The 23,526-nt window shown below is 28.7% G+C and overlaps 1 protein-coding gene across 2 annotated transcripts; it reads right to left on the bottom strand.

Annotated features, from left to right (window-relative positions):
- Positions 1-2,796: 2,796 nt before the first annotated feature.
- Positions 2,797-21,383, bottom strand: LOC111038171 (pseudouridine-5'-phosphatase-like). 2 transcript variants are annotated; one of them, XM_022321163.1, is made up of 4 exons: positions 21,068-21,381; positions 19,110-19,328; positions 17,452-17,684; positions 2,797-5,195 (listed from the first exon to the last, which is right to left on the bottom strand). In XM_022321163.1, exons 1-4 carry the CDS (start codon positions 21,129-21,131, stop codon positions 5,127-5,129), a joined length of 585 nt encoding a protein of 194 aa, XP_022176855.1. In that variant the 5' UTR covers positions 21,132-21,381; the 3' UTR covers positions 2,797-5,126. The 2 variants fall into 2 exon arrangements, with proteins under 2 accessions (XP_022176855.1, XP_022176846.1); XM_022321154.1 differs by lacking the exon at positions 2,797-5,195 and adding an exon at positions 16,390-16,674 and having other exon boundaries at positions 21,068-21,383.
- Between the last annotated feature and the right edge of the window lie 2,143 nt (positions 21,384-23,526).

Here is a 23,526-nt window from a genome sequence, read left to right as displayed (position 1 = left end):
GCTTGCGGAATTGCCCACCCTTATTTCCACCTCACGTATGGAATGTCCATAATATCACATTGAACGATGGTGATCGGACTAATAATGAAACTGAGGGATGGAATCATAGATTTTCAAAGATAGTGGGACATTGCCATCCCTCTATATGGGTATTGATAACGAAAATACGACTGGAGGTAGCGAATGACGAAACAAAATTAGCTCAAAATGCATTGGGAACATTACCAAGAAAAAAAAAATCAAAGATTTATGCAGAATTACAAAACAAATTAAAAAATATATGCAATGAATATTCAAGGGGGGAAAGAGATATTCCAAATTTTTTAAAGGCAATAGCATATACTATACGATATTTGTGATTTTTAAAATTATTGATAATTTTTTATTTTTATATAAAAGCTATTATACCATATTATATACTATTCGATATTTGTGGTTTTTAAAAACTATTATTATTTATTTATAAATAAACTTAAAAACCATGATTGTGATTTTTAGATAAAAATATATTTTTGACGTTTTTTTCTGTGACGTTTTTTACCTGTGTCGGTTTTTACCATGACGTTTTTTACCTGACGTTTTTTTCCGTGTCGTTTTTTTCTGTGTCGTTTTTTTCCGCGATTCAAAAATAAGACTGTCGACAGTTGAATACTATATTAAAAAAATGTTGAAAGCCATAAATTTTAGCATCAGTGACGATAGTGTTTTTCAGGTAAAAATTACGTATCTGTGGAAATTATATTCTTTCCAGGTAAAATATTCGATGGAATTTACATATTATAAACATAACCTTAAGATCGACTACCTATATAAAATCGATGGAATTTACAATCCCCCATTAACACTGTCGCTGCTAAGAACGACAGATACTATATCAATGCCCACGAACCTCTGGGAGGTAGAAAAGGTCAAGTATTGCCGACCGCCGAAATACTCTACTCGTTTAGGGTAATCAAAAACCGGTTTTGTTAAACGATACGCGTTATACTGGACGTAGTGGTTCTCAACATATCTTTATCACAGTCATGATCCGTAGGCCAGGCAAATTAAAAGAAAATTAGGCTTTGGTACGAAAAAAAATTCCATCATACTGAATTTTGGCATCGTAATTATAAAGTCGTAAACAATGTGTAAAAAATTTACCTCGAAATCATGACGCGTCAAAGGTCAAGAAAATGACTTTTTTTAGAACTTCTCTCGTTTTATTGGTCGTACAACAAAAAATGTTGAACAAAAATTATCTAAAAGATGGTTATTTTGTTCTGTGTATGTTTGTATGTATTTTAACTTTTTTTAGAAATGTTAAAAAATTACGAGTATGTAATGATAATAAGAATGCATTTCTTTTATACTCGATTAATCATATTTTAAAACGTTGCATTTAGACGCTGGTCCAGCTAGAAAGTTGTTTGTAGTATAGAATGTTAATATTATATTATTAATTCAAATACCGGTTATTATGTTATTTAGGCATCTTCTTCTTATTTTTTTTAACAATACACGCTGCCCGATACAGCTGCAGCCTATGTGGTCCCAGTACGTTCGCCATCGTACGAAATTTAGTTGTGTCCGATCCGTTCTAACATCCACATCGTCGTGTTCTGTGTAAATATCCATCGTGATTTAGTATTTGTTTTGTGCCCGTTGAACTCATTTATTTGAGCAATTCGTACGTTTATACTTTATATATTATATTCAAGCCTGGGCATGTTAACGATAACTTTTAATTGAGTTGAGTTGATGGAAACATTTTGGAAAGTATAAAGTTAATAACTGTCTTAATTTTTTTTTAACTTAGTTAAGTTAAAACTTTTATGACAACTTACAATTCAACTTAAACTATAAGTTATTTTTTGATATATATAAATAACTAGGAATATGGTTTTAATAAAAAGTTATTTTTACAATATGCATCATTGCATCATCAATATTGATTTTATTATAATATTTTTTATTTAATTTTTTATAAATTATCGTAACTTACATTTTATTAAAAGTAACTCGTTACCTATTTATAACCTTTATATCAATAAAATCAGTTAAGTTACAAATTAGGTAAGTGAAAATTAAATTTAAAAAAAGTTAAGTTAAAAATTAAAATTAACTTTTCTATAACTTTTTAACTCGTTCTCACCCAGGCTTTTTTTTACAAATTGCCTACTAAATGGCGGATAGTTGTTTTATTTATAAAAACCCGCCTTCATTCGGTGAAACTGTTAATGTTGAGCATGGTTTACAAACATTAAAAAACGTTATTAATGATAGAGACGACAGATGCATTGCATTTTTTAAGAGTGTTTCGGTGACGTTTTATGTACAGTGCCGTAAAAAGTATACAGGCTTGAAAAACATTGACGCAATTAAAAGACAATGTGATGAAAACGCTGAAGACCAATCAAACCATTCACCGCATACAAAACTAAAGGTAGGAATATCAATGAAAATAATTAACTTAAGTTACCTAAGCAAAGAGAACGTTAAGTTAGAAATTTACAGTTAACAAATTATAAATTCAACTCGATATTCGATAAGCTAATAGTTAATGTTAGTTAATTTATGGAAAAATATATTAACCTAACACTGATTAAAAAAAGTTCATCTACTATTTTTAAATAAGTGACTGCATACTTCCTAATTTTCCAAAATTTTAATACTCAATTATTGTAACTTTTGCCGTAATGAACAGTATATCTACCTATTTTACATGGTTATTAAATATTCAAACTATACCTACTCATCTCAATTAATAATTTAACAGTATTAATGTTTTTATACCAAATAGCAATTTAAGATAATATAATATTATGCTCATCTAATCTCTTAATATACACCTATAAAAAAATTATTATATCAAGAAAAATTACAGAATCATTTGTAAAGTAGTATATTATGTTATATTATAATAGTATTGGATTATTATTATTTTAATATAAAAATTTTCGTATAGAACCATAAAAACAATAATTTCAAAAATTGTTTAACTTGATAAAGTATTGTTAAATTAGCTGAGAAAAGCTAGTTGAACTAGTTACATTCAAACGTTTTCAAGAAAATAATTTCTTAGTTAATTAATGTCCACCTTTTTGAAAAACGGACAAGTGTATTTGATTTTCAAACACAAGCACAGCTTATTTCTCAATAAGTGTGAAGAAATCTGAAAAAGAATCAGAGAAAATTTTCCAGGTTAATATGCTTTCTATTAAAGATAATTTTATTAAAAAAGCTCGGTTTAGTGTTGACAAACTCGATAAAATTGTGAGGGAAAGAGTTGATTTTGAATACGATTTAGTAGATGCTGAGGCTACATACCAAATACAATCATACTGCTTTAAAAAGAAGGTCGTCCACAGGATGAAAATGTTAGGTTAGTATTGTTTGATGTATTCTCCTACATCGAAAACAAAGAAGATTTTTAATTCATATTAACAGAATTAGAAGCAGTATATTTTTTTTTTATAGTGAATAATACCATTGATTTTAGGATATAGCGGAATGTTAACATATAAGCAGCGACACCTATAGGATGATTTGGCGAGTACAATTTTTTCTAGTTATCGACAGAGGTCGTTGTAGTATTTATCATGAACATTAATAATACCAATTGCGGCTGCCGTGACAACAACGGAAAAATATTGTAATAACTACAAAATACATCAAATTAACAATAGTTTATTTTCTTGTTAGGTACCTGCACAATTAAATATATTAAGTAAATCGTTGTATGAAAGTAGAAAATCGAACCCATCAGAAGAACCGATTATATAATACCGATTCGTACCTCTACTACACCAAATGTTAATTTCATTAATGAAAATAGGTACACCACACGGTTTATATTTTTCAATCAAATAATTCTAAAAAATAAAAAAAACAATATCTACGAATAGGAAACTAAATTCAATGCAATAACTTATGGTATAATGAAATGCACCTGCCCGGGATGTTTTTGTCCACATTATTTTTTGTGCTGTCCGCGTATTTTTGGGTGACACTCAAATTGCCTCTCAGATTTAGGTAGGTGATCTTTTTTCGCTCAAATTTCTTCTTGATGTTTTTGCCCAAACGGTTAACTCGAATTACCACAAACAACATACCTAGACTATTATTAATACATAGATATTTATTATTTTTAGTATTAGTAGGTACGTGTAATTTCTATCGATTATTATATTGATTTCCGTAATGATGAAAAAATTATTTTTTATATATACACTATTCAGTATTTTCCAAACAGATTAATTTGTCGAATGTAAAAAGACTAAAAATTTCGATCACTGATTATCAGTTAAAATTAGTCCATCATCGCCAGTTAAACATAGTAAGTTTCGTTTGCGCAACATTTGCCATAAATAATATGTTTATTGATTATACGTACATAATTTTATAAAAATGAACTTTATTGGCGAAATAGGCAAAACAATTTTAATTTGGGATCGGTTTAAGTTCGGATTTCAAAAAAACTTTGCTATGTCATTAAACGACGGACATGTACGAAGAATATATGCTCAGCTTGTTTAAAAACCAATAAACGGAAGGAAATCCAGTTCAAAAATCGTTAACTTATTCAAAATATTGTGCAAAAGACTCTTAGTAGAAGATCAACAGACAGATGCTCAGCAACAACTCAAAACGAAAAACTGTGTTTTCTGTACAACCAGCCAAATTATTTTATGACGAGTTGAAAATTTGTAATTTTAGTAGTAAGTGTTCAATGCACCTTTGAATAGGTCTCCATCACGCTCTACAAAAGCTTTTTGAAGTTGGCTGCACTGTCTGTAGTTGGCCAGACTAACATTGGCCGCCCGGAAGACCGTTGCTATTCGGCCACCGATGCTCCATAGCGGCGTCGCCATTTTTATTATGTTTTTGCGACTGTCGTCGTCTGGTTGTCTCTACTCGTCGAGTTGTATAATGCTCTTACTGTACAGTGATGTAATCCGTAACCCACGTGTATTGCTTACAGAATTCGTGAACATAGTATTGCATCATGTATTAACAACCGATTTGCATCCGTTTGAATCGCATTAGTGCAACCATTATAGAATATTCATCTACTTTGCCCGATACCGGTTCGAGTTCCTTTGTGTTCAGCGTCGTTTCAAGCCTTCCATGTGAAACACGGCAGATCAGCCCAGCAGCTCAGCATCGACCAGACTACCAGCTCCAGAGCAGTCAACACTTGCTTGCTCGTTTGCCTAAAACCACAATTCACATTTTTGATTAATATTAGGTATATCAAAATTAACGTGTAACATTTATTTTAGCTTATTCATATATTGTACCTAAAATGGTGTGAGGCGAAACGCCCGGAGGAGTGTAGGCTGCCTGCCAGCACTAACTCGGTGGAGTCGTTTTAGTTTTCAATAGAGAGGAGCAAAAGTTTTGACCACCGCAAATGGGTAACTTTAACCGATCGTTTCTCTTGCAACCATAAATCTGCTTACATTTTTATCAAGTTTCCATTCAAACCTCACATATTTTATAGATAAATTATTTACTCTAATCGATTCGACACTTTTTATTTACTACGTCACATCATTTGAAAATATAATGTGTATATTATTGCGGATATTTTATAAAAAATATTGTACATATAAATTATAACTCTGAAAACAATATTATTTTTTAAGATATAATAATGTTATTTTTATTGCTTGCTTACTGATTCATGTTTTGTCTGTTTATCTAAACATATTGGAAATTGTTTACGATTCTTGTGCGATTTTCACGATGAACTAAAATTTTTGGTCATACCACAAGTTATATATTTTTTAATTACTTTAATTTTGTTGATATTAAAAATTTATTTAAACACATTGAAAACATTTAATTAAATTCAATACAATAGAGCAGCGGTTTCCAACCCATGGCCCAAGGGCAATGTGGGAATAGGCCGTAGACCTTGGTTGAGAGTCAAAGCCTGCGAGGGTTAACAAATTTTAACTGATATCAACATCGAGCTTTTTATATGATTTTATACATGTCTATACTTCTTCTTTCGTTTTATTTGGATAATTTATATTGTATACCTGTATATTAGATAAGTAAGATTGTAAAAAGTTGTAAGATAACTTAAACTCAAAGTTGTTTTTATAAGATTGGTGGTCAGCACAACTAAAAAGGTTGGGAATCGCTGCAATAAAGGATACTACATCGTGCACGACTGTCATAAAGTTAACTGAAGTCTGAAATCAATGATAAATAAGAGTGTCAATCGGTTGTTGTTTTTTAAATTTGTACTCGTCTCAGATTTTAGATATAAATTTATATGGGCCTATGGTATTTATTATTATTATTGTATAGACAATAATATTGAATAATATTATATTTTTTTTCCATCATAAAATAGTAAAATACACACACGATCACCTTTATAAGCTTCTCCGCACACTTCTAAATATAAATATATTCCGATTATTAATTACTGTGACAATAATTTATTAGTATACAATCAAATAAGTCTTCAAAATATTATGAAAATAGTCAAGTTTTCGCGCTAATAAAATATAATAATGGTTTTAAAGGAAACAATCGGGCAACGGCCCATCAGGCTGCTTTTAAAATCAAACAATGGCAAATATCCACCTTTCCATCACCACAAATGATGACATTGAGCTAACCGTAAAAGGCTGCACTTAGCCAACAGCAAATATATTTATACAGTAGTGATTTTGGGGGTGAGTTAAGTGATAACAATCAAAGATAAGGCGCATATGTGAAATTTTAAAATGTTTAACATTTACGGTGTGAGCAAGGAACACTACGAATTTTTTTTTAATTTAACACCGATTTCGAGCACATGATTTGGATTGACCGAATTTTTTCGAGTCGATTTGACTCATTAACTAACCTTGCATCAAAGTTCAAAATTTAATGAATGATAGCCCTTATTCAATTTTTTTTTTTAAATGTTTAATTGACCCTTATAATTTATTGATTTTAGGTTCATGTATGTAATTTTTTTTCATTAGGTTAATGTTATCTTTTACTGCGTTCATAGAAATAATAACAATATTCAGTACTACTACTACTACTTCTGTTAATAATAATAATAATAATAATTACATTAACAATTATCATACATTTATAACATTTAATGAAAAAAAAAAAATATTATAACTTATAAACTAAAATAGTTAGCCGTTGCCTTTTAATCCTGCACCCGACGCCTCCGCCGATAGATGCTCAACACTCGACGTCGCACACAAGTGTAAAATAGCGGTAATAGTGAATGTGCAAAACACCGGCCGAGGAGGCCACGATCTTCCGCTTCTAAACGTTGGGCCGCCGAGTAAATTGTTTAAAGCCCGCGCTACACAATAGGTGGGGCTACGCTCTCGCAGCTGTGCGCTGTTGGGCAATTCGGGAGGACGTTACACCGACATTCGTTGTCTTTGTCATAGAAGTGCGCAACATAGCAAATTGTATGCTCAGCAGGATAATTTAAAAATTAGAGTATTTCGTAATTAGAGTAAATATCTTTATCATATTTTAATTTTAAAACGAGTTATGTTATGACTAACTTCCACCTTTACATGACAAGAAGTTTCATCAACGAATGCCCACTTCCCACTAGCCGCCCTGTTCTATATGTTATGTATTTTGTTTTATTTAATTAAATTAATTGTTTCAAATATTTCTATAAATTCAAACATCACTTGTGCTTATTGTAAAAAATAACTTGATAGATTGTACAAAAAGTATATAACAAATAAAAAAATAAATAATAAAAAGCGAGTTTTAAATATATTAAGATGTATAAACAATTCACAATTTTAAAATACTCATAACTCGCTTTGTAAATTATATTTTAATTAAAATATAATAAAAATCATAAGAGATATCCTAGATAATAATCTTAACTTTTATGTCCAGGCTTGCTTGCTGTGCTGCCGCTCATTTTTTAGTAATCTAATCTTTCCCACCTATACCTTGTTTCAAAAGAGAACATACCAGGTGGGCACGGGTAAAACCGGTTTTCTTATGTAAATCTGGTATATTCTCTTTGGAAACAGTGTATAGAAAATGGGCTGAAATGACTGTGTACAAAGGTCTTGTCTACTAACGCTTTTGTGTCATTATACAGTAAACATCGTTCCAATTTTTCATTAACTCACCCTCATATCGCACTTGTAAATTATCATAATCAATATGTCATAAAATTAAACAATTAATTTAAAATAAATGCCTAAATAATATAAAATTTCTTTTCTTGACAAAATTCATCAAAATCTTGAAAAATTACAAATTATTTTCAATTAGAAATTCATAAAAGTTTTTCTTTCCGTAACTAATATTATTAATTTTAATAGAAGATTCCCCAGAAATTGTTCGACCTTAAACAAAAATAAAAAGGTTACCGGAAAGTTACTCTATTTATAGTCATATGATATTTTCAAATTTTTTTTTCTAATTATTGAATTTGAATACTTATAGGAGAACCCATCCGAATCGTTTTTCGTGTGTAATGATTTATCATTGGATTCAAATATAACACATCAATTACAATGACAAACTTCATAACTACAGTATAGCAGAGCGGTACTCACTTGTCAACCTTATTCGTGTTTTTTTTTTTTTTTATTACTGCTGTTTTATTGATTTTTTACAAATTGTATTCTGACATTTTTCACATTTCATCTAAAGTATTTGATGTGTCTATTTATTATTTTTATCATTATTAATTGTCACTTCTGTGTCTATTTACCGAAATATTTTTAATTATATACAAACTTAAGTTTTTGACTGTAAAACAGAGTGATATTTCAACTAACTTATTATACATTTTGATTATTAGTTATTTTAGATTCTGATATAATGAATGAATTTATTGATTTTACAATGAAAGGTTTGTTATTTTTCTGTCTCCATCAACATTTGGGATGGTAAAAATGAATCAATTCTCGACATTGCATCAATTCTGAGAGAAAAGTCAGAGCAACATATCCGGATAAGATTGATTTACGTGACTGGAGTGAAATATTTTTGGGGTTGCTAATATTCTGAGATTTTTTTTTTTGTGTATTAGGATGACTAATGATGAGGAGGTACCTATAAAATTATTTTATGAATTCATTATTTTTTATTATTATTTATAATTACTACTGTTCTTAATGATTTTTAAAATTTTTATTTTACATTTTTGAAACAGATTAAATTTGTCATTAAATCAATCAACATTAACTCAATTTATCTTATTTATTAATATTTCTTACAGCCCTTATTGCTTATTATAATTTTTTTATTTTTATTTTTATTTTTATTTTTACAATATGGCTGTTTCATCTTTTTATATATATTGACTATTTTTTATTTTTTTATCATTTATTACTGCTGTCTATTTACAAATATGTTTATGATTAGATATAACATGAGTTTTTGGCTGTAATAATGACATAATTATTTTTTCATCCAAAATTATTTTTATATTTTTTATTTTTATTATTTAAAATTTTTCCTGTTTTCATTGATTTTTAAAATTTTGAAACAGATTATTAACTAAAATATTTATAATTATTAACAATATAATTGACATTGACTCAATTTACTCAATTTATCTAATTTATCAATATTTTCTATATCCTTTGTAGATTATTTTTAATTTTTCTATTTTTTCTAATATGACATGCTCTGACTCGAGGAGTGGGGGGTAGTGAGTCGTTTCCGCAAAACACTTCAACCAACTCTCAATCTAAATGTTATAGTTTGAGAACCATTTAGAGTTACAAAGAAAAAAAAATTTTAATTGTTTAACTTAATTTTTAGATTAATATTTAATTTGTTTTGCAATATAATATATATAGTCAAATATTTCTGAATAATTATTTAGTATCCATTATTTTTAATAATTGTTAAATACATTTTTTAAAAAGATCATTTTTGAAATCAATTTGTGTTTGTATTCGTTAATAATGTTATTTATATGTTTTTTTTTATATTACATCAGATATGTTTGTGCGGACCCATAAGTTGTGACTGTCAATTAGAATGTATTCGTTGTTTTGAAAATTTTTTATTGACATTTTTAAAAATATGGAAATGTTTGGATGTGATATCTATTGTTCATTCAAATGTGTTTAAAAATATTCACGATTGTGTTGTTGAAAAAAACTTGCACTGAAATTGGACCATATTGTTGGGGGAAACATACTTCTTTTGGAGATTTAATTGTCAGTTAAATAATCAGCATATTTATAATATGCCGACAACTTTGGTATTATATACATTAAATCTCCGAAAAAGATTCTGAAACTTCTTGAGGATCTAAAAATGTTAACCCAAATGTAGTCCTTAGCCTTCAGTACAAGTATTTCCAGAACAACAAATAATTGTGAATCTTTTCACTCAGATTTTAATGAACAATTCTATAAATCACATCCATACATTTTCACATTTTTAAAAATTTAAAACGTTCAAAACAATATATACATTCAAATTAACAGTTGCAAGTTATAGGTATGCAAAATGCATCAAATGTAATATAAAAAACGATTAATTCATACAAATAACACAATAAACGAATTCAAGATCAAAACGATTTCAAGAATGACGTTTTTTAAAAAAGGTATGTAACAATAATTTATTCAAAATACTAAAGTCTAAATAATTATTCAGAAATATTTGACTCAATGTATTATATTGTAAAACAAATTAAATTTTAATCTAAAAATTAAGTTAATAATTATTGGTTGTCAGTGAGAACCGCCTCCTCGTGATGGCCTCTTGGTTCTCAAACTGCAATATTTAGAATTTTAGACAGGTAGGTAGAAATAAATTTAGCAGACTTGAAAATTGAACCTTTTTCGTTTTAACCGAAACGGAAATAAGACTTATTTGGTGGAAACGATGACCGCCCCACTCGGGAAACCCCAATATAGCTGCAATTCATCTAACTGTTCTTATAATTTTTTTTATTATTATTATAAACTATTTTTACGTTTTTTGTCATTTTTTTTAATTTAAATTTTAAATTTTTGAAAGAAACTTAATTTACTTAAATATTTATAATTATTAACTTTAATTTACATTAAATTCATCAACATTAACTTAATTTACTCAGTTTATCAAATTTATTTATATTTCCTATAACCCTTTTGTTATTTTTATGAAACACTAATATAGCTGTATTTCATTAATTTTTTTTATATATCAGCTATTTATTATTATTTTTTTATCATTTATCATTTACTGTCTATTGAAAGACATTTTTGTTTAGACATTTTTAAAACAAACTATATTAGTAAACTATTTACAATTCTAAACCATATAATTGACTTTAAATCAACTGAAATTTAATTAATTTACTCGAATTATTTAATATATTAATATTTTCTATAACCATTATAGGTTATTATTTATTTTTCTATTTCTTATAATTAGTAAATGTTCTTTTTTAATTTTGAAGATGAAATGTAACAATTAAATATGGACTAGGCCTACCGGGGAAACCATGTAAAAAAAAACGCGCTCAGCTTCTACCTCAATGGTGGTGTGGAAACGAATGCATTCTTATGATCGTTAAAATATTATAATCATTTTTTAATGGTGAATATGAAATTCATATACTGGAATTGAAATTCTATAAATTGTATGCATATAAGCATCCTCTACAATTACTGTCAAAAACTTTTTATCATACAACCAACAAAATGAGAAATATTCAAAAAAGGTTATTTTGTGACATTTGACCTCGAATCACTTACGACGCTCGCATGATTTCGAGGTCAACGTTTTACACATTGTTTATCAAGACGTTATAAGTGTGTATGCCAAAATTCAACTTGATGAGATTTTTTCAGTATCAAAAATCTAATTTAAAACGAACAAAACCACGTTGAATGAAGCACGATGAAAAACGTTATTATTTAATACATCAAGCAGTTCGTCAAGAAGGCAGTTTTTTGCACGTAGTATACATCGTTTTTGATTCTTCGGCTAAAACAAATACTAACAAAAATCTAAATAGTTCCTATTGTGAATAAGACGATTTAGTTACTGAAATAACACTATTTCGTATGCGAACATACGTATTTAATACAAATATTAAACAAATGTAAGTCAAGATACACCAACGTGATTATCAGACTTTTCAGAAGCCCTTCGACAAACTGAGTTTGTGTGTAGATGATTTTTTTGCGGACCGACGTCATAACCAGCAGCATTGCAATTAAATATAAAAAATTATCTTATTAAAAATGTTACTGTTCTTTGGAATTTAGAGTTTGGAGGTTGTTAGTTGTTACTCAATATTAATATTACATATAGATATTATTTTTATTAAAAAAAAACCTTTTAAATAGAAATTTAATTTAAAGCCTTGGGCCACGTAAAACGACGTCTTTACTGGGTTGTAGTATAATTATTTTCACTTTTATTTAGTGTTCATGAAATATAAGAAATTGTTAATCGCTATAGTCGCTACCTATCTCTTCTTGAGACAGTATTGCCCCTAACGTCTTAACGTTTAATGAATAACTACAATTAACATGAAATTCTTAGTATAGTCTGGTTATTTAAGTATTGGTTCAGAACATAATGCTACTTTTAGTTTACAAAAGGATTTTTGACCATCGTTACATTATGTAAATTTAATACCAACAAAATTACTCTGTACACTACGTGAAAAAAACCTCGCTTGGAAAAAAAAACACGTTGGCATAGTAAGAAAAGTTGTTACATCAAAAAAGGGTTAAGTAATTTCTAAAAATTAATAAGCATAGAAATTGTTTTTAATTATTTGTACTTGATGAAGTGCGATAGTTTAATACTAATAATTTAACTTAGATTGACGTCTACTAATATTTACGACTAAAGCTAAAGATGCAACAGCACGTGAATAGGTACATCCACATTTTATAATTTTATAATATTACTACAATATTATTTAGCTGCATCATATGAGTCACCAAAAAGATAAGATGTATGGTACAAAAAGCGATTGCAACCGACGAGTGGCGGAAATTATATTATGCATAGTCCGAAATCATAGGCAGGTTGCTTGGAAGGGGAAATATGGGCGGCCAGCATAAACATGGCGTCGTACAACACAATACACATTGTTAAATTGTTGAAAAGCGTTTAGATCAATAATTATGCTAACCTCCGATCAACTTTGAATATTTATTAAAATATTGTCTACATAGCATACTGGTCAACGTAGGAAAATTTCAAGTCTATCAGTTCATTAGTTTAAACTTCAGAGATATCGGACCATATTTAGTAAGATTACACAGCTTAAAAATTTTAATTACGAGTTGGCCATCTTGTGTAATTATAGTCACGAGTTCTTATTTTTACTTAGCTCTGTACCTCCACCGCGTCGTTAGATATAATACACGAATTTTTTAACTTCCTATAATAAGTAACAACTGCTTAAACCTAAAAAAATATATATCATTTACATAACCAACCAGGTTTTAGAAATTATAACACAGATTTTATTTTCTTACGTTTGGTTTGATACCGGTTTCCGGAATTACGTGCCTTAAATATATTATATTTGCATTTTAAAAATTGTATTCACATTTATCCAGTTGTTATTTTAAGTTATTCATTCATAATCGTTCTAACACTTCCAATAATTTTTTGTTAGGTTCGTGTAATTGTTTCCCTTGGGAAATTGTGTCATCTTAAAACAAGGACGCCTACATTTAAATTAACATTAATTGTTTTATTATTTGTAAAAAAAAAAATATGTGCTGTATTATCAAAGACTTTTGACCTTGGACCCCATCCGGGTTCATATTTCTGCTAGCGCCCGTGATTAGATATACTAGACATTTTATTCCTATAAGTCCTGTTTAAACAATATCCATCGAGCTGAAATGACGAGAGATGTTGGAATCTTCATAACCATTGTTTTGAAATTCCAGTGACCGTGCAGTAACCATGCTGACAGTACAGATAACAGTTGACACTATCCTAATTTATCTAATATTTCGGTAATATTAAAAAGTGGCTTAATCTCACTTTAAGGTATTATATTATAAGGCTGTATTTAGTAAAGTTAAAATATCCCATAACATATGGAATATGTTATTATATCGTTCTCGTACATCGTAAATATATGGTTTTTTGTAAAAGTCTAGATTTTATTATTTGTCTTAATCGTGCTATACGCTCATTCATAATTATTTCTTGTTGCTTCAACCGTGTATATTTCATATTAGTAGTCATAAAGTAGATCAGTTTCATCCATAATTTTCAATTCTTCTGGCACATTTAACATAGGTACGTACTAACTACTGTTTTCCCTTTATTAACAGTTGATATTGTACTACTACATAATATGTCTTTTGTAATTTTTAGTTTACTTTTACTTTCGATTAATGGGTCCGCAGTAGATATTTTTAAGGTGGTCTCTGGCCTTGGTTTTAATGTAACAAATATTATAACTAGTTTCATTCGCGTTGTGCACAACATTAGTTCTATTGAACTCCGGGGCTTCATTACTATCACGTTATCGTCGTTGTGAATAATTAAAGTGGTTATTCGATACATCCACTAATAATTTATTTTTCAACATAAATTTGTGTCCTAATATTCTATCTTTTGGTATAAGGAAATCAATTACTACATTATGAAATTCCGTATCTAATTTGTTCCTGTTTATTCTTATATTTCATTTACAGTTAAAAGGAAGTCGCACCTGCATGTGTTGTCTCTGTCTTAAGTGAGTACGGCATACAAATTTTCGTTCACTAATTTCAGTAGTGTGCTGTTGAGTGAATAGACCTATTATCAAAATTAGGTGATTTCTCATTGAGTTTTTACTATATTTTAATGTTAAAGCACTGAACAGCTCACAATTAAAACTAGTGAACTAAAATTTGTATGCAGTACTCACGTAAGACGGAGACAAAATAATATGTGGGGGCGTCATAATCTTAATAACTAATGTATCGTATTAGTTAACTTAGTTCGTTCGTTTTACTATAGGTGGTTAATGTACCTACATGTTATACCATTCTCTATTGTAGATTGTTGAGACAACATGTTGTAATGGTGATCAAAACTTAAAAAAAAATAATCGATCATCTTGAATCTTGAAATACTTGAGTAAGCGCCTCTTTTAAATGCGAATTGCGGAAAATACTTAGCGGACACTTACTGGCTTACTTGGTGGTACGAAGGTGCTGTGAAAATGTCAAGCCTGAAGCTATCATTGTTTAGGTTCTGGGACTGACCCGGTCCTTATCCATTATTCAGGACACATTTGATTTCGATTATATTATACATATATTATGGCCATCCCCCCTGGCGTTGCCCGAGGGACTCACTTCTGATTATGCGAGCATTATGTTGTCAGGTTATATTATGATTTTTTTTATAGATCTCGAGAAATACATACTTAAATGTATAATTTCTAAGTGTAAAGTAAGTTAAACCAAGTTATTTGTCGCTATTATTATTATTATTATTATAATTATTATTATGATTATGTTAAAAGTATACTCAATCATAATAACTATTTCATTTTTTGTAATTTATAGCAATATCCTATGATAAAAAAGGTCCATAGATGCTTGGAAAAGTGTAGCTTTCTCATGGTAAAAACATTTTTTAAATCAGTTTAGTAGATAAAGAGATTACCCGAACAAAACTACATACCTAATTAAACTTCATTGTTGAGCTCTAATAGTTTTATACTGATAGCTTAATAATAAAATATATATTTATACTTCACACCTAAATTAATATTAGATAAGTGCAAAAGGATCAATCGCATTATAATGCATTATAAAATAGTTGTATAATTGTTATTGAATTTATATATTGTTTTCAATTCCATTGATTGTAAAATGGCCTAATTATTAAAACATCAAAGTTCTCGTTATTTCATCATCACTATATCCCCTCCTCCCCAGTTGGGAACCATATTGCCCTAAATGAACTGGGACGCACTCGGGCTACGTAAAAAATATTACCTTTTTTTCTTGGGGCGCACTCGGGTGATACATTATTTTGGATGCACTCAGAACATTGAATATCGGTCATTTTGGGACGCACTCGACAACTCCTAAAACATCTTGTCTCTCTCGCGTTAATCTGGTTTATCAACGAGTAATTTATAATATAATTTGTCTACTCTATGACACTATTACGTATATACCGTTACTCATATTTTTAGAATTCAGTTGTTTTTGTAACGTTGATGCTGATGTTCGTCATCTAACGCGCCTGATAAATTACTTTTATGTATATCCATTTAGTGACATTTAATAATCATTTAGAAATTCATTTGCAAATTTTCGATATTTTTAGTCATAATTAAGAATTTTAACTTTTAAGTGACGTTTAAGTGTATTATATTATATTTATCAATTTATCCTACCCATTGAATAAAATCTAAATGTAGGAAAAAATTGTTAAATATTTTTATTTGTACATAAAATATAATAAATTGAATGCATAAAATGCATAAAATCAATCTAATAATTAAAGGTAATAATTCCGTAGATATTAACCGAAACTTAAAATTTATGAACCAATAAAATATGGAGGCAGTGAAAACATTTCTGGGCGAAAATCTTCCAGAGAGTTTAACACATACGTAGCATTGGCGGTCGACATATTATGCCATATTGACAATATAGGATCAGGTACCATGACCACTTGCATACCGGCCGCTAAAGCCGCAGTAACTCCATTCGGTGAGTCATCTAACACCAGGCACTACATAAATTTATATTTTTTGTTATAATGTGCATGTTTATAGGGTGATCATTGTTTTTCAATATTGGATGATTTTTAAACTGCAGATATGAATCAGGTTCAATATGTATATAAAAATAGAATGTTGCTCAAAAATTGTTATGGAATTTGTGTAAAGTTTGATTTTATTTTTATAAAGAATATTAATTGTGATGTGATATTTATTAAAAGCTAAAAACAATTAGGTTATCTAGAACTTTGAAGTGGCACGATCTCATGATAAATTATCACAATGATTATATTGTATTGAAATTTTAATAATCAACTTAAATATAAAGTATTGACTCCCAAAAAAATCATAAAAATTCAAAAAACTTGAATGTTCTATCAAATTATGTTAATTTAAACAATTGAATTCTGTTAACGGAATTAGTTTACATTTAAAGATATTCAATAGTTTATGGTAATTGCCCCTACGGTCCTGCAAAATTATTGTATCGTATAAACAGTATTAAATAAACTGGTTTTGCACTTACTCTGAGTAACAGGGAAAGTGTAATATTATTTTTAAATTTTTTTTCAAATATTTATTTTTGGACCAAAAAATTATAGAAACACTTTTGAAGTCCTGATAAATTTAATAAGAGATAAAAAAAAACTTTGTTCTTCATAGGGAAACACATATGCAGTTAAAGTGAGATTTTGCAAATTCGTGTCGCTGTTATCTCACCTAATCTTATTTCGTTTGGAGCTTTGGACGAGGTAAATTAAGAAACGTCACGGTGCGCTTATTATTACCTTGCTGTACGCGGGGTTCTCTTCAAACCTAGAAGCACATATTTTGAAGATGTCTGGTGCTGGTTTACCGTTTTTTACTTCCGGGTCAGAAGAACCGGTGACCACATGATGGAATACAGAGAATATGTCCTTCAAATGATCCGTTTTCATGTGGAAACACTCCTCCGAACTACTCGTTATCACCGCCATAGGTACCTTGTTTTGATGTAAATGCACCAAAAGATCTTCTACTCCTAAAGAGTTATTAAATATTAATTATATAATAATATTATATGCACGTAAACTATATGATTATTTTGTTATAATTTAATATTGGTTTAAGTCTAAAATAAATTATTATGTATGTAGTGATGTGTATTTTTAAACACTCAATCATCTATCAGCAATTGTTTTAATATACATACCGCAGGATACTCATCATTTTTACGTTCAAAATATAAAAACTCAAATTTTAAAACATACTGTATGACTAAAAATGTGTATAGGTAACCATGTACGTTAAGTTGTAAAGAGGTCTATGATCCATAATTAAGGAATTCATAGCGAATCGTTTTGTTAGAAGTTTAAATTTATGTTAAATATTAGCTTCCCAAGAAATTATATAAAGTAATGTTACATTTTGACAATAATGAATTAGAGGCACTCACCAAATGTAATTGACCATTTTGACCAACTAAAGTTAACACGAATACACAATGCCGGCAACACTATCGTTGCTACTAATATTATTATTTAATTCAGAATTGACTAAAGAAAAATAGTTTTTTTTTAATTCAACAAAACAAACTTTTTATACGTTTAAAATTTTTTTTTTTATATGTTCTTGACGCGTTATTAAAATAGTTTTAAAATAGTTTGTTTTTTTAAATTTTTAGCAATATTTCTTGTTAATTTTAAAAAATTAATTTCTTAAAAAATCAAAATGTTAATGTAGTAGTTTTTCAAAATTAAATTAAACTATTTAGTTCTTATTAATAAGAAATATGTATAAGTAATAAATCAATAGGTTTTTCGAGTATAAATAATTTTGAACGTTTTAAGTAGGTTTTTATGTATAAAATGTTTAAAATAAAACCACTTGTAATAAACACTTTGACTTACGCTTATTATTTTTTTTCACCTTGCTTTAACTTATATTGTTGTACACTATTGTGATTTTTAATAGACAATAGTTCAATCGCAATATTACATAGAAAATTGAGTACTTTATTTTTTTCTAATTTAATTGACCAATCATAGGCCACTAAATCATGTTTTAGGAACCCTTAGCTCACCATTGAATCATTAAATGATTATACTCCGAGCCACGAGAGAAATAACCCTTATGCGGTCGAATTCACATATTCCCCACGTATTTAAGGGACAAAGTGGGGAAAACGGAGCCTAGTAACGCTCACGGCCGTTAGTCATGCGCGAAATTGGTACCTTCTCTCATGGCGCTGAGTATAGTGATTTCTTATGCAACCTGACATACCTAAATTTATATGAATATGACAGTATAATATTATTATACGCTATATTTTATGCAAAGGCAAAATCCCGATAACGATGTCTTGTATAGTTGTATGTAACATGGTTTGTGAAATACTTCATTTATATCAATCATCTAAACATATTATTTTAATGACTTAATGCTATAAAGGTAATTTTGAACTCACCAAACTTAAGTCTTATGTTTTTTAGTTCTTTTTCTTCCTCGATACGAGCCTTTTGTAATAATTCTTTGGATGTTAAATTCAGTTGCAATGTGTCGATAATCAAATTAGCGACGTCCATTTCTTGTAATCCGAGGATTTGTAAACGCAAATCATCAGGAAATACTTTACCACAATTATTGGCAATTCTTGTAAACGTTTTTCTATGAATGCGTTCCGTATCTAAACGCAACGAAATGGCATATACATACACATAAGTATACCATCATAGACATATAAAACAACTAGATAAACGGTCACAGGATAATATTGAGGTCGGCTGCTATATACCAACAGGGCAAAATTGCATGATTGATAATATATAATATGTATTCGCAATATATACCTATATCAAATAAATATGTATACCTAGGTTTTTTATCTATCGAGTTTTTTGTAAACATCGACCTGTTCTCTTTAATCTTTATTCTATGGTCTTGTTGACACATGGCCGCACGTAGAGAGCCTATTAAGGTAATAAATTTAGTAATAGGCTCTCTAGCCGCACGACTTCAACGTTCCTGTGGGAATGTAACATGCAGTCCGCTATCTAGTTGTTTTTTTGTCTATGAAATATACATACTGTCACATACTATCATAGAAAATAACACAATAACATGATATGTGTTAAGTAGAAAATTTAATTATAGGTACCTACATCAAAATATCAAATGTACTTGTTGACTTAAATATAAAATAAAAACTGCTAACTTTATTCATTTAAAATTTCTCATTACTTTGTAAAGAAAAAATAGTAACATTTGTCTGGTTAAATATGTTCAATTACAAGTTTTTAATTCTTATTATTTATTTTATCAGTGTTCTCTATATCGCATTATATTAATACAAATTCCTCTTATCAGAGTGATGTGAATGTATACTATTATTTATTATACTTAGCTAACAAAAAATAATGTCAATCTAAGCTTAAATTCCAGCATTTTGAACGTAAATGGTTTTACAGCAAATATACCCTTAATTTCCCACATTTTCGGTAGGTCTCGTATATATTAAAATTACCTAACACTAAATCGGAATTGGAATTATTAGAAGATTTCTTGTCCACACTCCACGGATCCAGTCTTCAATTATTCTTCAACCCCATTTATATAAAGAAAGATTTAAATATTATTCAAGCCAACAAAGTTTTGCTTTTAAATATTCTGTTGTTTTAAATACTAAATAGTAAATAGCACGGCTCTAATTTCCGAAATTATGAAACTCGGCACCTCTCTTCATGACAAAAACCTTTCAAATTAAAATAAAAATCACCACTATTCCAATTCTACAAAAAAAAAAACATTAATCCCGTCGCTCATTAAACAAAAAAACATTCCCTATTGTTTTAGTTATCTATTTTGTACACTTCTAAGTTATAATTATTGAACCATCCTAGTTTATAATGGTATCTAATAATTATCATAATAATCAATATCATGATCCATAATTCGCTCGATGTAAAATATAAAGCTTATAAAAGCATCATATTATTATTTGTTTTCTCTTTATTAAGTACAATAATTGTTGTTTATTATTATTATAATGGTAGGTACCTACAGACCCGTCATTCTTATGTTCTATTGAGTTATGATTGTAAAATCTACAAGTACAATATTCATTATAATAAAATACCTATATAGTGATGATAATATTTAAAAAGGTTTTTCATAAATTTGAACACTTATTGTAATTAGCCTGCTAGCCGCTAAGGGTGCTAACATAAGCTAACAAGGGGAGTACAGCCTAGTTGCGGCAGCTATAGCAGTGAACTATTAGCATACCTAGTGATACTATTATTGATCTCGTCTATGTACGAATCAATGTATGGATCATTAAATGTATAGCCGTATAATAGGTAGTAGGTACACGTATTAAATGACTCCATATTGTTTTTATAAATATATAATATATATTTTACTCACCTATAAGAGTTCCGTCCAAATTAAAAATTACGTGAGTCACAGGTTTAAATACCGGTATACTCATTGTTGGAACAGTTGAATGTCGATCACACTATGCGTCTATCTCTAAAATTTTTAACACTGTAACCGATATTAAGTTCCTAACATGAAATATTATAATATGGTATCTACACGCTAAGGTGTGTCAAAGTAAGATGTATTTAGCTGTTTAAAACATGAATTCAGGTAGGTACTGGATACGGAACGAGACAACTGAAAACTGTGAAGCCAATCAGCTGTATACGATTCTCGCTGTTTTATATTCCCGCTCTTTTTTGAAATTTTATTGTTTCTAATTTGTATCTTTATATTTATTTATAAATTAAGAATAATAGCAACCCACGTTTAATAAAATATTTTGTAATTATGCATGATATATTCTTTACATAAAACAAAAGTGAGATTTTTGATAGTACGATAATAAGTAATAATTTGAAATTTGAATTTTGAATTATTATTTCATCGTTTGTGTTTAATATATGTATAAAATGCAAAATATAACAAAGTAAAAATAAAAAAACCGTGGAACGAGTTCCTATCTGTATAGTGTGTAGTATAACTGTGCAAATCTCGTTGTTGAATATCTATATCGTTGTAATAGATGTGTTAAACTTGACATTAATTTTGGAACTTAAAACTTTGATGAAATTATAGTCTTGTAAAATAAAACTTTTTATTTTGGATTCTGAACATTCATGATACATTGATGCATATTATATTAACTGTGTACAATGATGTGTGTGTTTTTGTTTTTGTGTCTTACACATTCTAGTAGAAAAATCATTTTACCTCAAACAAAAGGCTTTAGAATGTTGATTAGTTTTCATTAAATTGAATTTGATATAATAACTGCTAAACGCTATTACACCTCATAAGTATTGAGTACCTATAATAGTTAATCCTATTAGTTTCAATTGTTTTTATTAATTTGTTAAACTCCCATGCAAGTTGTTTGAAAAATTATGTTGTACATAACATATTTCTGAAGTATTGTTTAAAATAGTCGAAGCTGTAAGATCTAGAAAATACCAGCCTAGTGCCCCTAAAAAAAAACTCTTAACACCAATACTAATCTGATGAGGAAGACTATGGTAACAAATCATAATTTGGTGAATAGGTATAGATAGGTACTACTAAGTAGTAAGTACTAATACCTATTAGGTAGGTACCTCCTAATTATTACAAATTATTGAAGTACCTACTAATTCTAGTCGTATGGTTTGAAGTTGAAATTTATCTCTGGAAACCAAGCTAATGGATGGGTGTCTCACGATCACGAAATAATAATATGAACATTGTATTTGTTAATTTCGGTAACATATTTTACCTACCTAGGAAAGAATTCTTGGACTTTAAAGTCTATTGGTATAGTGTGGTTCTAATTTTTAGATGCCTATTTATGTAAGTGTATATAATATAGGTTATATAGTCATATAGAACTTAAATTGTTACACATTACCAAATACCAGTCTACTTAGTCAGTAGGTACCTACCTAACCTATTAAGTATTATTATTGTATACGATGTATAGGTACCAAGTACATAATAATATGTCTTTTTGGGTAATATGGAATTGATTTCCGGGTTAAATAAAGTGTGGGTACAAGGACGAATTGTTTCGAGGTGAAAATCACTTATCATTATACAACTCTTTGAATTAGTTCCCATAAGTGCATACATCGGTAATCGTATGATATTGTATGTATAAGGTTTTAGTGTTGTATCTTGTACGATATCTGAAAAATTATACCTATCTAACAGATAGATTAGAATAAAAAACTAATCGGTGAAAATATAAAAAATTGAATGACTACCAATTTTCAAACTTTTAACCGTCCAAAATGTGTGTTGTAAAAACATACGACATTAATTTTTAAAATATTTTTTTGTTGTAATCAACCAACCATTATTATGATACCAACTATTATAATATTGATATCATTACTTTATCATTACGAGCATTGACAAATATTTGTAAGTAGAGTACCTATATTGGCTATATTATAGAATATAGATCATATCAGTGTTTGGAGAGAACGTTCATGTTCATGTTTAGACGTTTAGTGAACGATACGCGAACGTCACTCGTTTTTTTCAAATTGAATGTGAACGTGAACGACGTTTATATTTTAATGAATTTGAACAATTTTTAAGACACTCAATTTATTTACCATTAGTTAACATTTTGTTTTATATAATAAGATTTTCTTATGTTAATTCCTGTCATAAAAAAACTGAATGAACGACCCAGTGAAAGCATTCATTTTTTTAGTGAACGTTCCGACCAGGTTAACACTTAATAATATAATAATTAATAATAAACCTAATGAAGGTATTAATATGTCAACACCTAACTGACTAGCAACGACATGTTTAGCACTTGATTTTTAACGTTTAACCATACTTAGGTATTCTAGAGA

Source organism: Myzus persicae, unplaced genomic scaffold (genome assembly GCF_001856785.1).
Source record: "Myzus persicae strain clone G006 unplaced genomic scaffold, MPER_G0061.0, whole genome shotgun sequence".
NCBI lineage: Eukaryota > Metazoa > Arthropoda > Insecta > Hemiptera > Aphididae > Myzus > Myzus persicae.
Note: the sequence above shows the minus strand (reverse complement) of the source record. Positions and strands in the feature narration are given on the sequence as shown.

Excerpts from the sequence above, each read along its gene's own strand:
- LOC111038171 (XM_022321154.1), bottom strand. The coding sequence starts at position 21,131 with ATGAGTATACCGGTATTTAAACCTGTGACTCACGTAATTTTTAATTTG. Across the intron at positions 19,329-21,067 it reads TTTGGACGGAACTCTTATAG|ATACGGAACGCATTCATAGA; the intron begins GTGAGTAAAATA and ends CGTTGCGTTTAG. Across the intron at positions 17,685-19,109 it reads AAACATAAGACTTAAGTTTG|GAGTAGAAGATCTTTTGGTG; the intron begins GTGAGTTCAAAA and ends ATAACTCTTTAG.